This window comes from Pseudochaenichthys georgianus, chromosome 5 (genome assembly GCF_902827115.2).
Source record: "Pseudochaenichthys georgianus chromosome 5, fPseGeo1.2, whole genome shotgun sequence".
Lineage (NCBI taxonomy): Eukaryota > Metazoa > Chordata > Actinopteri > Perciformes > Channichthyidae > Pseudochaenichthys > Pseudochaenichthys georgianus.
The window spans coordinates 33,153,982-33,171,838 of record NC_047507.1 but is presented as its reverse complement, the minus strand read 5'-3'; the positions used below and the strand labels follow the sequence as shown (position 1 = coordinate 33,171,838).

The window sequence follows — 17,857 nt, the reverse complement described above, 5'->3', positions numbered from 1 at the left end:
AGGCTGGGAGAGGGAGTAGAAACACTGCCGTCGCCAACCAAGCCGACACCAACCTGTCCGAACGAAGTCTCTGCGCAGCCAGCCGCAGCTCCTGGAGGACGGGTAATCCCGCGGCCCCGACTGGATGAGTCGCGAAGCTACACGCAGCCAGCTGTTTGCAGAGAATCCTTAACAAATGTTCCGAATGAACGAACGCTGTAGGCTACAAAAAATGTAGCCAAGGTACTCTCGCGCAGCGAGAAGATGAAAAGGAACAGATCCTCTGTCGACACCGGCTGATGTAGCCGGTGTCACGTGGGTCACAGGTGACTTTGTTGTTATTGGTACTCGAGCTGCGCATGCGCGCGATGGACATATCCAGTGCTAAAGCACCGCCTCTGGCGGTCAGTAGGGACGAAATAGAACTACATTTGTGTTGCTTCAAAATAGTAGGATTGCTGTATAAGCAAAGTCCTGAAAACGTTAGGAAAGTCTTTATATTATTGTTGCACTACTTGAGAAATACTAATAACTATACTATGCAATAGTAGGATTGCTGTATAAGCAAAGTCCTGAAAAAACTATGGATAACTATATTTCAATTCGATTTTTACAAAATAAATGTATATGCAGCTTATTTTATTCCTGCCTATTGCCTAACCATTTTGTTTGTGTTTATTTTCTTTGACCAGAAACACATCACACATTTACACCATGATGGGAGCCCAAAAGTGTATATTGGTAATTCTGGCAGTTATCACTGCCCGTTCTGCCAATACCAGGGTCAGAGGCTTCAGGTGGAATACCATGCCAAAAGCCATTCTTCTGTGAGGCACAGAGGTATAATAAATTGCTCTTTTTAGTGCTGTCTGTATTTTCACATTATTTACAATGAGAGCTTAATGTCTTCAAGCTTATTGACTTTACTATTGTTTCTTGTTTTCAGAGTGCACAATTGTTAAGTGTGGCTTAAGCTGCAGAACAGCAAGCCATTTGCATTGTCTTTATTGCTCACAGACCATAATTAATAGGGGCCATTTTTTACGGCATGTCTATTCACATGAGCCAAAAGCTGTGACTGTAGGGCGACTTACAGCACCTGCCCAGCTCCCTCTACCATCTCACCTGCTCACTGCAGCACCACACTTTTGACTTTTCACACTACAGGGCCTACCAAGACAAGGTTTCTCGAACAACTGTGGAGTGTTTGTTTTGATGGTAAGATACTGGATGTACAGTATACATATAGTAGTCCTATTTATAATAATGTATACAAATGTATAATGCTTTCAGCATGCTATGCACTCCATTATTGCTCATAGTTTGAGACATGCTGTGATGTATTTATATCCAAAACAACATTCACGGAGGAATATTATTTGTCAATGAACATCACAACAACCTAACATAATATACTATTTCTTTATTTACAGTACGCATTTTACATTGTGGCAAGAGCCCAATTTGATTTCAATGAGGTATGTAGAAATAAGGGTTTCATATTTCAGTTTTTCATTGATATCACTTGTGGATACAAGACTTTTCAGGACATATGTTGTTGACCCATCTGGTTGTGTGCTTTTTATATTCCAAGACAAACATGCAGCAAATTAGGCACTGGTGAAAAATAGTGTTTTGGTAACACGGGGTGTTCAGGTAACACTTAAAGACTTTGTTATGGAACGCAAAGCAGAGTAGGGGGCTAGTACACCCTCCTGAGGGTCCGATTGTGGATGTCATGCGATCATAACATGGTGAAAACAATCAGTCTAAATTAACAATCGGGACGGAAATGTTCAGATTTCCAAAGGGAGGTTCTGAGAATAAATTAAAAATGAACTATTCATATCTTAGACTGCACTGTAACTTTTATCTTTTAATGTTTATTTTATTAGCTTTTCTTTTTAATGACTGATTTTAAATGCCATTTTCTTAATGTCTTTCATTTTTTGTTTTTCTTTTAATGTTTGTTTTTAAATGCCTTTGTCTGAATGTCTTTCATTTTTGTAAAGCACCTTGAATTGCCTGGTGCTGAAAGGTGCTATATAAATAAACTTGCCTTGCCTTGCCTTGCCTTGCCTTGCCTTGCCTTGCCTTGCCTTGCCTTGCCTTGCCTTGCCTTGCCTTGCCTTGCCTTGCCTTGCCTTGCCTTGCCTTGCCTTGCCTTGCCTTGCCTTGCCTTGCCTTGCCTTGCCTTGCCTTGCCTTGCCTTGCCTTGCCTTGCCTTGCCTTGCCTTGCCTTGCCTTGCCTTGCCTTGCCTTGCCTTGCCTTGGTGGTGCCTAGTTCTCCTCAAAAACGTTCCCATGCCGTTTCTTTATTTTTACAATTTACATTTGCATTCTTGAGACTATTTGTTACACTGTAACCTGACTATATCATTTTGAATGCATTTTTTTAAATGTTTGTCTTTCATTCACCAAGGTCTGAACAAGAGAGGTCGCAAGACTGCAAGAGGCGACGGGAGGAAAAGGCAATGCAGGTAGAAGTTGTTGAATCACAAATAATAAAGTCTTGAACCAGTGTGAATGTTAAACATTTAACCTCCCTTTTGTCAAATATATTTTAGGATGAAGAGGTTGTGAGATTCCACAAAAGAAGCAGACCATCATTTGAGATGGGGTCATGAGTGACCGCTGCTGGGGGGGAGCTGTTACAATCAGCTGTATTAGGTTCACTAATGCCTCAAAATATATTAGTTGTCACGATCTGTCTGTGTATTATTTTGTCCTGTCTTGTCTGTTGCTTTCTGTGTTCAATAAAATTGAAAGTCCTGAATTCAAAGTGTTTCTTAAGTAAAAGAGTATTATTAAGTATTATCAGCTAAATGTACTCGAAGTATCAAAAGTAGAAGTACATGCGGAATGGCTCTGTTCACAGTATTATATTACCATTGATATTATCCTGTCAATTCTATTAATTTGTCAATACGATGGCACTTTTTTAATATATTTTTTAAAATACTGGTAGGAAATAATGTGATATGATTTCATTTATATCACATGTTTTTCAGTAAAAAGTGAGTAAATATACAATATTGCCTCTGAAATTTAAATTAAATTAAAATTAAAAAGGTGTACGTTAAAAAACAAATGAAGGCCCTTTCTTGAAGTCATAGCTGAAATAATTGATGCAATTAACATGCAAATAGACATTAAAATATGCTTTGAAGGCTGTTAATGTGTTTAATTTGAGTTTTACATTTTTAAATGCCGTTGCCATGGCGACAGATCACTCAGCATCATCACAGACCTCAAGGTATCATTATATTACTGGTATCATTATATATATATATATATATATATATATATATATATATATTAATAATATAAGATATAATATGTTAAAATAGTTAATACTTTGACGCTATGATTAACAGAACAGAACTACTACCCCGGAAACAGGATGCAACGCATCATCTGTGAAGCTCGTCACGTGCCTCCAAGGTTGAGAAGGAGGGGCCGTCAGTCACGTGCCTCAAAGGTTGAGAAGGAGGGGCCGTCAGTCACATGCCTCAAAGGTTGAGAAGGAGGGGCGTTGAGGCTCCGCCCATGTTGAGCTCCCGCCCATCTTGAGGTACTGCGCACTGCAGTGAGGGGTACTACCATCTTGAGGTACTGCGCACTGCAGTGAGGGGTACTACGAAATGGGGGTAAAAAGGTTCTCATGAACTAATTAGTGGAATGCTATTTATAGCATTCCACTATAGTTCTTCGAATCTTTATTAGTGCGAATGCTATTTATAGCATTCCACTATAGTTCTTCGGATCTTTATTCTTCCCCTTCTTATTTCAGCCAATATATTGGCTCTCCATAACTTCAGCATACTTTCAGCTACAGAAACTATTCAAATATTAAACTATTCAGCCTTTTCAGCAATCGATGTGAAACTTTCAACTTTTTCAAAATATGTCATACTTTTTGAAATATTCAGCTTTTTATACTATTTCTTTTAACATGGAAGTCAATGGGAGAAACCTTCAAATCCTCTTTTACCTATACCTTGCGCCAAATGCTTTTACTTCCACATATTTTCAGCTAGAGACTTCATTCCAACTTTTAAATGATCACAAGACCTTCAGCTATAAAACCTGTTCTTCAGATCTTTCATATCTTTTTGAGATACTTAGTTTGGAGTAAAGAGGCTTTTTTCAGATTTTAACATTAGTGTGGATGGAGCAGCTCGTTAAGTCTAGAGTGCTTTGATCTCAAAATAGAGTGGAGGACAGCTTGAAATTCGCCCAAAAACATGTTTTCAACTTGCCATAATTCCCAAACCCTACACTCCTCAGACATAATTTTTCATGAAAAACGTAGGAAAACCTCTCCTAGGTTGGAAAATTAAAAAATTAAATAAAATGTCTGTTGAGGGCATGAAGAGACAAAAAGTCCAGCTAGCTCCCAATTGATTCCCATGTTAAAAACATCCGGATCTTTCTTCAGAACAGAGAGAAGTACACTTTAGACAAACTGCTCCCATCTCCACATTTACCACACAAAACCCCCAAAAAACCATATATCAGTTCATTGGGATTCCCTGATGCTCACGGTCTGTTAATTTTTTGATACGAGCCATAGTTTTTTAACAGGTGGCAAAATTGTCAGATATAATCCTCAATGCATTCTTAAGGGGACTCAGTGCTACAGTTGGTTGCCATGGTGTTGCTGGACAGATTGAAACCTCTGATCTCTGGGCTCACACAGGTGTTATGATTATTTGTTATGATTAGGTGCTCAGGAACAGAAACAAACACTGACAAACACACTGGACTTTAACAGACTGTCTCAGCCTATTATTTTCTGTCTGATGTCATACTGACTTCAACATGTTCCACATATTTTATACATTATTGGTGACGTATGGTTTTAGTCGAAAAGTTTGCAGTCAAATTATTCTGCTGCTTTCCCAAGCCTTTTTACTTTATTTTCTCTTCTTAATACACATTCATTCACTACTACTTACATCTGATATTTAACTCCTTCAGCCTATTTTCAGCTACAGAAACCATTCAACTATTAGATTATTCAGCTATTTTAGGACATTGAGGCTATACATGTTGTTGTTTATACCTTTTTTTAAACCTTTTCTTTTAAATATTAAGCCTCTTCACTATTTGTCCTACTCATCCAGTTTAACATTTCACTTTCAAGTTTTCAACAAAGTCATTGCAATGCATTTGAGCTGTAACAATTTGATTTAAATCATTTCACTTTTCTGCATTTCTCCGTTCAGCAACACACTTATTTGGTTTTTGTAGCTAAAAACAACTACCATTCAGCTAATAAAATATTCTGCTTTTTCTGCATTTTCAGCTAAATTCAGCCACAAATGTTCACAGTTTACAGCATTCACACATTTTCTGAAGGAAATGCATTTTCTAGTTTTAGTTCCGACTCTGTTTGGTGTGAACGCGACATTTCGGAACTATATCGGAACTAAAGTGGGAAAAGTACTGCGGTGTGAATGCGCCTATTGAACCCTCACTGCCTCCCAAACACTGCAGCATGATGCCAATGTTAGCAGGAAGCTAACTTAGCTTAGCTTAGCTTAAAGACTATAAATTGATGGAAACAGCTAGCTTAGGTCTTTCTAACAGTTACAAAATCAAAGACTTGTAACTTGGAAGTTATTCATTAGCACAACATATTTTGTTTGTTTCATTTGTACACAAACAAGAGTATAAATATGAGAATTTGCTGTTTGCCTTGCGCAATTGTACGAAGTGCATTGGATTTATAGGCTAGGCAAGTTTATTATAGCACAAAAAAAGTAGCATCATATTTACCATAAATAGATGAGTGTTCTAAATATTGGCAAATAGACAAACTATTCTTTAATGTAAGTTATGCAAATGTGTGTGTTTGTGTTTGTTTACCTTGCAGAGTGAATGGCCTTCATACATGTGGAAGCGGCCCTGCATGCACACACATGTCTTCCCCTTCAGCTCCCCGAAAACCAGCCGCCCTGCGTGACCCTGCACTGCAGCACAGAGTGGGGGTTCAGGTGAGACACAGGTACAGTGATGCTAATTAACCCACACATGATATACAGTACATCAAGTTGTAACCAGGCAACTGTGATGCTATTAACTTACCAGTTGAACAGAAAGTACTGACAGTCTCAGAAGTTATACATACAAAATCGGACTCTTCATGAATAAATAAACATCTCTTCAAAAATGACACTTAATTTACAGGTATAGATGGATTCGATTTGTGTTAAGCAGTTCATCCCGAGGATGTAAACACTAGTGATGGCAGTTTGACACTGAAGCTTCGAACGGAGCTTCAACCCTGGACTTCCTATTCCATAGAAGCGTGACATATGACGTCCGAAGCAACAACTGCTTCATTTCCTGAATGAATCACTTGACTGGTTCGCGGTCCATTCACGCGATTCAATGCACTGCCTCGTCTCGATTCTGACAAGTGACAGGTTGAAACAGTTTCAAATTTGTGCTTCAACACTTTATGACCGCTCTAAACAATGTGCAATGTGTGGGTTGTTGTCGTAGTTCTCATTCATAACACTCCGTTCGATGTCTCACTATGGGATGCGCCTCATCGCGGAGCAAACAGAAGCATCAATCTCATTACGCCAATCCTGATTGGCTGGTGATCTTGACGTCAGCGTCAGGGAATTCACCCCCTATAAGTAGCTTGCGCCACAACGCATGCGTCATTCAAACACCTCTTCTCGCTTCAGAGCACATCTCTATAGTAGCCGGACAAGCTTCACTGTCCACAGACTGAACCCAAATACCCATTTCGGTCGACGGGGCGCTCGCCGGCTACTCCTTCTGCTTTGCAGGAAGACGGTAGTACTAACGCTGTTAGTATTTAAAATCGACCTCGCCCTTCTCTTACCCGAGAAAGTAAGGTAGGTCCGATTTTTCAAGCTAGCAGCATACCTGTTAGTAGTGATACAAATGCCACTTCAATCTCATTAGTATGCAGAAAAAGTGACAGGTCGCCCCGCCCCTTTTCGACCGGAAGTCCCGCCTTATTTGACCGGAAGTCCCGCCTTTTTATTTTATTTTGAAACCGGAAGTCCCGCCTCGTTCGACCGGATGTCCCGCCCCCGCTTCCGGCGGATGTCCCGCCCCCGCTTCCGGTTTTCAAAATAAAATTAAAAATAAATTAAAATTAAAAAAATGAGAAAAATAAAATGCCGTTGTTTTCAATCAATTAATATGCCTAGGATATATGTCCCGCCTCCTTACCACTTCCTGTGTGGTTAATCCTGTATACAGTATCGAATGTAACTTACAAATACTTGCAAATAACATGAAATTAATCAAAAGTAAGGCATCTTAAAAACATATATTTAAACCTCTCTGTTTTTGCAAACAGGACATGACAGGACATGAGGGGAGAGAACATATGGTGGAGGAGGGGGAACACACACACACACACACACACACACACACACACACACACTTTCCCCGCCCCTCTCCCTCTGTCTAAATAAAAAGCCATCGTCTTTAGTCACTCTTAAATATTTTTCAAGTCGAGAGAAAATGGCCAAGAGACGTCTTGATATGAATTTAATCAGCGAGACACCGGTGACAACTTATAGCCATCCGTTGGGTGCTCCAAATCAAAGTAAAGCATATAAAAAACAGATATTTTAAAAAGTCAGCCTTTTTGCTAGAGGATAAGGGAGGGGGAAAACCCCAAACCCCCTATGGAGAAGTCATAAACCCCCTATGGAGACAAACATGTTGTAAACAGAGGGAGGTAGGTAGGTAATATACTTAAATATATATATATATAGAAAGTCAGAGAATATTTATCAGAGGATAAACCATATACATTTGTACAAGTCGACACTGGTGCATTTTGTAAGAAAACAGAGTTTTCGTACTCAGACCGCTGCAACAATTTCAAGCAGATCTCTGTGATATGCAGTCGCTGTCCGAATATAATGATGGTTTTAATTATTTATTAACAGTCATAAATGTATTTAGAAAAACCTGTGCTCAAACATTAAAGAAAAAGAAGGGTAAGGTTACCAAAAAGCTTTTGATATAGTTTTAACACACAGCGAGATCCCTAAAAAGTCACTAACAGCTGCGGGGAAAGAATTATTTTAAATAAAGTTTTTCAAAACTTGTTGAAGAAAAAACGGTATACAATATTATATATATATATATAACAGCCATTGACATATGGCTCACCATAACCCTCACCATTGGGTGATATTTATTTGTGTATCCCACATAAGCTTTATATATATATATATATATAATGTACATCATCATATACTGTACCAATCTTCTCTAAAGTATAGTAATGCTGTAGATACCCTTGATGAAAACATGAGCGATTTTATATGTTAAATGGTTACATTTCAATTGTATTATGTCGATGTTGGAAAATGTAAAGTCTGTATTCGTAGAGTTTGTCTTATTTGCTTTAAAATGACAAATTAACTTATTTTTTGTTATTACATGAGTGTATTTTGTATTCTCTTTTGTTTGTTTGGAGGACAGGGTGATTATTCAAATTTTATTTTGAACTAAAATGTTGGTTAAACGATTACGATACCAAAGATTTCAGAAAATAAAATGATTATTGTGCTGCATTCAACCTGTCACACATCATCATCACATTTACCTGCAGTTGTGTTTTCGTCCTAGCAGGAGGGATTGTAAACCTGATGCCGCTTCTCTACTCACGAATCTCTCACAACAGAACTCAGATAAATCTCCTTTTCCTCTTAGTGTAGTAAATACACACTTTGAATTCATTGCTTGCTATTTCATTTAAACATGAGTTCTTAGCAGCAGTTTGGTCCGCATGCTGGTTGGTTCCGTCTCAGCCGCCGGCTGCTCAGAGTTTGGTTTGGATCAGCTGGTTAGGACTCTGCTCTCTCTTATTCACATGCTCCAGTTTTGATTTGACAGGCCTAATATCTCTGAATAATGCATTTGAAAGCATAGATTTATTTATACTTATCATTTTGTATCTGATAATCGTAATAAAAACAGGAACAACGTATCTATTGTTGTCAAATGTTTTTAAAATTTATGTTTTTTTGTGTTAGATAAAGAAATTCTAGAATGTTTTAGGGAAAAGTTAAGAATTGGACCCCCTGCATATTTCGATGATTATCAGTAAACATTGTGAATAAAAAAAGTTTGGGCTAATTTTGATATTGCCCTATACCTGTTCTATAATATGCACTTAAAATACATAAATTTAAGCAAGCACTTTCCTAATTAACAAGAAAAACAAGGTGACACAATTGCCGATTGCTGAATAAAGAAAAAATAAATGGATAAGGGCAGGGAACACTAACACTATCTCATAGATAGTGTTCTAAATGTGCCTACCTTCCTTGCACTTTTGTGTATAAAAGCTGAAAAAAGTAGATTATGAAGTACTTTGTTTTTAGTAGATGTCGTTAACCCCCTGAGGCAGTCCAAAAAACTAAGAATCTGTCTCTTAACCACCATCCCCCGAGAGCCATAACATATTTCAACTCCCTACAGCAGCTGAGGTGTGAACTCCCGTACAGAATGTCAGTCACTGTGTAACACTTTTTTAGTTTTGGTCGATGTGAGTGCTCGTATATCTTGAAATCGTTTTAAAAATGTTGCCAGTTTTTGAATGATTTTAATAGTTTGTTTTACTTTGCATATTTCTGCAGGTCTCCCTTGAAAAAGAGATCTATGATCTCAATGGGACCAATCTGGTTAAATAAAGGTTTTATATTGACTGGCTAATGTGCCATTTTATTTGTGTTTTACAGCTGTATTTGTCTGCCTTTCATGTCTGTGTTTTATATGTTGTAACTTTGTACATGCTGCCCTTCTTGGCCAGGTCACTCTTGGAAAAGAGATTTTAATCTCAATGAGGTTTTTTTTTTACCTGTTAAATAAAGAATATATATATATATATATATATATATATATATTAGTGACACTCTGCAGATTTGTGTGCAATTCACATGGAGGTTGAGGCATTTTTCCAAAAATATAATGGAAAAAAAAGCGAGAAAGACAAAAACAAAATACGTTGAAAAGTGGATGAGTATGTCTGTCTCTCGGGGGTTGGTTTGTTAAGAGTCACAGTCTTAAAGAAAATCTGCTCAGAAAAAGTACTTTACTTTCTACCAGTTGTAGAGTTGTCATACATAAAAAACACTATCATAGGTCTAGGAGTGTTTTTAGCTGTAAAATACCTACACTTTTTAGTTTTCAGCGTACGGTTAAATCTTTCTACCATACATGCCTATATGTCAATGGCTGTTATATATATATATATATAATATTGTATACCGTTTTTTCTTCAACAAGTTTTGAAAAACTTTATTTAAAAGAATTCTTTCCCCGCAGCTGTTAGTGACTTTTTAGGGATCTCGCTGTGTGTTAAAACTATATCAAAAGCTTTTTGGTAACCTTACCCTTCTTTTTCTTTAATGTTTGAGCACAGGTTTTTCTAAATACATTTATGACTGTTAATAAATAATTAAAACCATCATTATATTCGGACAGCGACTGCATATCACAGAGATCTGCTTGAAATTGTTGCAGCGGTCTGAGTACGAAAACTCTGTTTTCTTACAAAATGCACCAGTGTCGACTTGTACAAATGTATATGGTTTATCCTCTGATAAATATTCTCTGACTTTCTATATATATATATATTTAAGTATATTACCTACCTACCTCCCTCTGTTTACAACATGTTTGTCTCTATAGGGGGTTTATGACTTCTCCATAGGGGGTTTGGGGTTTTCCCCCTCCCTTATCCTCTAGCAAAAAGGCTGACTTTTTAAAATATCTGTTTTTTATATGCTTTACTTTGATTTGGAGCACCCAACGGATGGCTGTAAGCTGTCACCGGTGTCTCGCTGATTAAATTCATATCAAGACGTCTCTTGGCCATTTTCTCTCGACTTGAAAAATATTTAAGAGTGACTAAAGACGATGGCTTTTTATTTAGACAGAGGGAGAGGGTGAGGGGCGGGGGAAAGTGTGTGTGTGTGTGTGTGTGTGTGTGTGTGTGTGTGTGTGTGTGTGTGTGTGTGTTCCTCCTCCTCCACCATATGTTCTCTCCCCTCATGTCCTGTCATGTCCTGTTTGCAAAAACAGAGAGGTTTAAATATATGTTTTAAAGATGCCTTACTTTTGGGATTAATTTCATGTTATTTGCAAGTATTTGTAAGTTACATTCGATACTGTATACAGGATTAACCACACAGGAAGTGGTAAGGAGGCGGGACATATATCCTAGGCATATTAATTGATTGAAAACAACGGCATTTTATTTTTCTCATTTTTTTAATTTTAATTTATTTTTTATTTTTATTTTGAAAACCGGAAGCGGGGGCGGGACATCCGCCGGAAGCGGGGGCGGGACATCCGGTCGAACGAGGCGGGACTTCCGGTCGAACGAGGCGGGACTTCCGGTCGAAAAGGGGCGGGGCGACCTGTCACTTTTTCTGCATACTAATGAGATTGAAGTGGCATTTGTATCACTACTCCTTTTTTTTTTTTTCCTCTTCTCCACGGAGGAAGAAAGGATTAGAGGAGCATACTGCCACACCAGTCAGTATTCTCCGGGAATAAAAGACCCACACCGTCCTTTTCTCCGGATTAAGGACAAGGTGGTAATATCTTTTTCTCCCATCCCACCTGTCGAGAGCGGGCCCTCTCCATGCCACGAGGCGAACAAGAGGAGTCAGGGACTCGGTGGCTCGACTCTGCGGCTGCGGGTTCAAGATCTCGGGCACAGACACACACCAGGTCTGTTCGTCCTGCCTCTGGCTGGAACACGCCCGAGGCGCTATCGACAACCCCGGCTCATGCGGACATTGTGTCCGCTTCACCGTTAAGAGCCTCCGCCGACGGTTAGCACGACAAGCTAGCCTGTCGGAACAGGACCCCCCCATGTCCACGGACCCGCCGGGCCGGCAGTCAAGACACGGGGGCGTCCGACACAGAGAGTGAACCCCTCTCCGTCTGTCGGTCTGGGGCTCATTATCTGCGATGGCTATAGAACCGGAATCCCGCGCCCTGGCAGGCCGGGACCCGGTTCCCGCGCTCCACCAAGCTGGGGCTCCCGGTTAGACCTCACCATGGTCTCACCCGCGGAGGATGTCCTCGAGCTGGACTACGAGGAGGACGAGTCAGATGAACAGGAAGAGGACACCTTCATGTCACCGGCTCAGGCTGCAAAGCCTGAGGCGAGAGCTGCTCTCCCGGGCGATAGCACACCAGCTTCGCCCGGTCTGAGCATGGACCTGCAGGCCGTGTGTAAACGCGCTGCGGCCAGACTCAACGTCCCGTGGCCCGAAATGGCCAAGGAGACCTCCGGGTCCCGCTACGAGGGAAAATATCTTCCCCAAGCAGCGGGGAAAAAGAGGCGGTTGTGAAAGCACCACCGTCACGCGCATGCGCAGTGTCGGTGGGTATTGTCGATAAGGGGCACCACTGTGTTCAGACACTAGAGGGCCCGATAACACAACAAATAGAGACTCAGAGAGGAGGAGATGTGACATCTCCACTGGCTCTAAGGAGCATGCAGTGGAAGATGCTCACATCATCTGCTTGGGTTTTCAAGACAGTAACACGGGGCTACAGACTCCAATTCGCTGTCACCCCTCCTCGCTTCTCGGGCATTCTGCACTCGCAGGCCCGAGGAGAGTCAGACATCATTCTGGAGAAAGAGATTCTCTCACTCCTAGAAAAGAGGGCTATATCTATTGTACCCGCCGAGCAGAGTCAAGGCGGCTTCTATTCCAAGTACTTCCTCGTTCCCAAACGGGGAGGGAACGGAATTCGGCCAATACTTGATTTAAGGGCTCTGAACAAATATCTAAAAAGATATAAATTCAGAATGCTCACTCACACATCTCTGCTGCGGCTCGTGCGACAAAATGACTGGTTTACATCAGTAGACCTGAAAGATGCGTATTTTCACATCCCAGTATATTACCCACACAGGAAATATCTGAAATTCGCATTTCAGGGGATCTGTTATGAATACAGAGTACTCCCCTTTGGTCTGTCTCTCAGTCCAAGGGTGTGTGTACGATGTACGGAAGCCGCGATAGCCCCGTTGAGACAACAGGGCATTCGCCTGGCGACCTACCTGGACGACTGGCTGCTTCTCGCACAGTCGGAGCAGGAGGCTGTTACGCAGACAAATGTCCTCGTTAAGCACCTGCTCAACCTGGGTTTCATAATAAACACAGAGAAGAGCATGTTGTGCCCCGCCCAGACTATACTCTTCCTGGGTTTACGCCTGAACTCGGTGCACTTTACAGCTCGCTTGTCAGCAGAAAGAGTGAAAGCTTTCAGAGCTTGTCTTGCTCTTTTCCAGCTGCGCAAGCATGTTCTCTTCAGATCATGCCTGCGATTGCTGGGGCTCATGGCGTCAGCCATCCTGGTCGTACGACTGGGACGCTTACACATGAGGGAGTTTCAGCGCTGGGTGGCCGCCCTAAAACTAAACCCCGCGCGTCATGGCGCGCGGAGAGTGATGGTTACTGTGAAATGCGTAATGGCACTGCGCCACTGGCTGCACCCGACTTTTCTAGTACGGGGTGTGCCCTTGGGTGCTGTCCTTCCACGGAAAGTGGTCACCACGGACGCATGTCTGACAGGTTGAGGAGGTATTTATGGAGGAGGTATTATGGTCGCCCGGTGAGGGGTCTCTGGAGCAGAGACCTCCAGCGGGCGCACATAAATTACCTTGAGCTTTTAGCGGTGTTTCTCACCCTAAGACGCTTTCTGCCTTTTCTCAGGGGACATCACATCCTCGTGAGGACAGACAATACGACCACAATATCGTATATTAACCGCCAAGGGGGTTTGCGTTCTCTCCAGTTACACACACTGGCGCGCAAACTTATCCTATGGAGCGGTAGACGTCTCCTCTCTCTGAGAGCGACGCACGTACCGGGAGTGATGAACCTCGGGGCAGATCTACTGTCCAGAGGTACACTACTTTATGCAGACTGGACTCTACATCCAAGGATTGTGAGCCAGCTGTGGGTGCGTTACGGCAGAGCCGCGGTGGATCTGTTCGCATCGAAAGACAACGCTCAGTGTCAGCTGTTCTTTTCGATGCGGGATCTGAATGCACCGTTAGGCGTGGATGCACTCGCGCACGATTGGCCCCCGGACCTTCTGTACGCGTTTCCACCCCTGGCTCTGATACCTCCAACTCTGGCCAGAGTGAGAGAGCAACGCCACACACTTATTCTGATAGCTCCACACTGGCCAGCTATGTACTGGCTAGCGGAGATATATCAGCTGCTGTGCGGGCAGCCATGGCAGCTCCCACTACGCAGGGACATACTGTCCCAAGCGGGGGGGGCGATCTTTCACCCACACCCAGAGCGCTTGGCTCTATGGGCCTGGCCCGTGAGTGGTACCATAATCGGGGGTGCTTTGTCATAATGACCAAGCCCCCTGTGTCACGGGCTATCCCTTACAAGGGCAAGCCTGTTACTAAGCAACGGCTCTCCCACTGTTTGTGGAAGCAATTGCTGTGGGGCCCGTACAAGTCAGAGCTCGCAGGCACCCTCGGGTTCGCGAGTTCTCTTGACTCAGGGTCTGGCTGCATCCTGGGCTCTGTACAGGATATCTCCCATGCAAGACATTGGTGCAAGCGGCGAGCTGGTCCTCGCCGCTCACTTTTGTCCGCCTTTTAACAGTCTGGACGTTCTACTCCAGTTTTGACTCAAGCAGTGCTGGGCACCTGGTTGAGTCGGAGCCCTACCTGTTAAAGTTCTGGTCGGTTTGGTGATTTTCGAGATAAGCTCGTCTGGCAATACGGGAGCTACAATATCCCATAGTGAGACATCGAACGGAGTGTTATGAATGAAAACTATAGGTTACTCACGTAACCCCAGTACTCAGAGTAACATGAAGTGAGATGTCTCACCAGACGGCCCTCCTTGCTATGGTGAAGCGAGAAGAGGTGCTTATTTTGAATGACGCATGCGTCGTGGTGCAAGCTACTTATAGGGGGTGAATTCCCTGACGCTGACGTCAAGATCACCAGCCAATCAGGATTGGCGTAATGAGATTGATGCATCTGTTTGCTCCGCGATGAGGCGCATCCCATAGTGAGACATCTCACTTCATGTTACTCTGAGACCTGGGGTTACGTAAGTAACCTATAGTTTGCGTTGTTGTTGTTGGTATTGCATTTGAATTGTAGTATCATTATAGAGCAAGCCAGGAAGAAAGATAGGTCGTTCTGGCTTGGGAAACACTTCGAAATGTGGAAAAGACAATTATCAGTAATATAAAAACAGTTAAATAGTTTAAGGAATAGATAGCCCAGTGGGTAGAGCCGGCGGCCCGAATGCGGCGATGTCCTCCGCGCAGCTGGTTCAAAGCCCGGAATGGATGTATTTTAATCATTGCTTTTCAACTTTAATAACTGATAAAAAACCCTCTCCTCCCAAAAAAAGGTCCAGCACTCTCTAGTCTCTTCTCAATAACCTAATACACACAATTATCAATCTTTAATTGCAAATAGAACATGATATTCAGTCTTAGTGTGTGTGTGCATCGAATATTTTTCAAGGCAAAGATACGTTAAACCCACTGCAGCCTTGCACTTCGCCAGGAGAGGTCGCTGTAACTGAAGCTTCGAGAAAAGAACCTATTTCCGACACAATTGTCCAAGTGGTTCGATGCTTCATTCAAAGCTTCATTTTGCCATCACTAGTAAACACTATATAACAGTAAATCAGCAGTACCTGTGCTCTGGGGGAAGCCCGGTATGTCAGAGTAGGCAAAGGAGTCATGACACTTGAGCGTGTCAGCGAGCACCCCCAGGCCCGACCCGCAGATGATCGCCACCTTGGGGCGGTGCTTCGTCTGGGACTTCAGCCAATCAGCTGTCTTCTGGTAGTCGTCATGACTGCAGGAACAGTTTATTGTTAAGGGTCAATGAGATTAGATGCTGTGTTGTTAAACATTACAACAGAGGCAAGAAAAACATGCTTATATCACTGGAAGACTCATAGCAGACACACACACACAAACACACAATATATTGTGCAATTCAAATCCATGTCTTACGAGTCATTGCATGTTTACATTTGAACTGTCCCTTATATTTTACTATTACATATTATGTTATGTTTTACAAAAGCCAGCCAAGCATTTAACACGATTCTCCTTATGGAACCAGAGTGATATGAGCATCATAAACCTTGAATACACCTAACCAGTGAGCAGCATGTAAATATGGTAAATATACAGTTTAATGAAGAATACATTTTGTAAGTCCTCTTTCTTTCTTAACCTTTATTTAACCAGATAAAAGCATTGAGATAACATCTCATTTACAATGCTGACCTGGCCAAGAAGGCAGCAACGTTATACATTCTTACACATAACACAGACATGTAAAATACAGACAACACAACAAAGACAAAAGACGAAAAGCAGTCACTACATTGTTCACATTTGGGACAGTAAGTAAGGTACACTACTTATTACTGCAAGAGCAGCTGGTGGTAAGGACCTCAGACAACTTCAATTTAAAACAGGCTATAGGGACAAGTGCCATCAGTTTGAAGTCCTGATCCCTCGTCAGTGAGTTAACTAATATCATTTACTATAGGATTTTAGTTTCAAAATCATTTTCTTTTTTAATTTCTTGTAAAATATAAAATATTTATAACAAATCATTTTGAACTCAGGAGGTTTTCTAGTGTAAAATAAAAAAACTAACAAATATTACATCTTGGTTACATCATCATATAAAATCACCAATACTTTAACTTTACAAGTCACACAGGTTAGGAGGTGTATCTCTGCAGTTTTTAATAACAGCTGGATTTATATAATCTGGTAAAGAGTGAGTTTGTTGTTGATGTTTAAACTGATAGCAATAATTATTAGGTATTTGGATACAATGCAATGTGCAACTGAAGAGTCACAAACACACATAGTTATAATTTTAAGATAATTTATACCATAATTACTTAATGCTGTACCCCAAAGGTAACCAGTATTTACAAAAGAGCATGATTTGTTTCTCCTTTCCTCTAAAATGCCCACTTCTTACTACCAATTTCCCCAAAGTCTTGTTTTCCTTCACTGAGTTTACAGTTAAGGAAATATTTCGGATTCATAAAGCATAATTACAGCTGTAATAAGGTCCGTCTAACAATAACAAGTCATCCAAGGATAAATCTGAGGGACCATAAGCGCATTAACGGAGAATTAGTAGAAAAAAACAAACATTATGAGGCTTTTTATCCAACCTTCCCGTCCTTTGTACATTTTCTTGTGAATTACTGAATGGAAATACTATTTGTTGAACTACTCATATAAAATTATGAGCGGTCACAATCCAAACATTTTAGTAAACAATGAGTGTTGTGTTGTGAGAGACAACAGCACAACAATAAATAGTTTAAATAAGATGTAAATAAAGTGTTTTCTTACCTGATCTGTTCTTTGCTGTTCATGATGACAGACGGTAAAGGATATTCAGCAGAATGATGAGTGTGGGATTATTTAAGGAGCCTCTGTCACTGACAGTTTGTGTGTAAAAGTGTGTGTGTGTGACGCTGGGAAAGTCAGAGTGTTTCCAGCTGATGCTGAGCGGTTAGATATTCACCAGTCACATGCTGCTGATTGGTCAACAACTCGCCCATTCATCAGCAGCAGCCAATGGAGATACAGAGGTGAAGAAACATGCGTGTGTGTGTGTGTGTGTGTGTGTGTGTGTGTGTGTGTGTGTGTGTGTGTGTGTGTGTGTGTGTGTGTGTGTGTGAGTGTTTGTGCGTTAAGTCGGTTTAGAAAGGAATCTTAACACACACACACATTCTTGCACACTTTCGTGCACAATAGTACTTGTATGCTACTTTATGATACTTCTACTCAATCAAAA

The 17,857-nt window shown here is 41.3% G+C and overlaps 1 protein-coding gene across 1 annotated transcript in view; it reads right to left on the bottom strand.

The window, feature by feature from the left end:
* pnp4a (purine nucleoside phosphorylase 4a) overlaps positions 1 to 17,432 on the bottom strand; it is a 35,444-nt gene extending 18,012 nt beyond the window's left edge. Inside the window, exons 1-3 of the mRNA XM_034082917.1 lie at positions 17,410 to 17,432; positions 15,708 to 15,871; positions 5,854 to 5,957 (exon numbers count right to left, since the gene is read on the bottom strand). Of these exons, the coding sequence (XP_033938808.1) occupies positions 5,854 to 5,957; positions 15,708 to 15,871; positions 17,410 to 17,432 (291 nt within the window). The remainder of the gene's footprint in view (positions 1 to 5,853; positions 5,958 to 15,707; positions 15,872 to 17,409) is intronic.
* Positions 17,433 to 17,857: the final 425 nt, after the last annotated feature.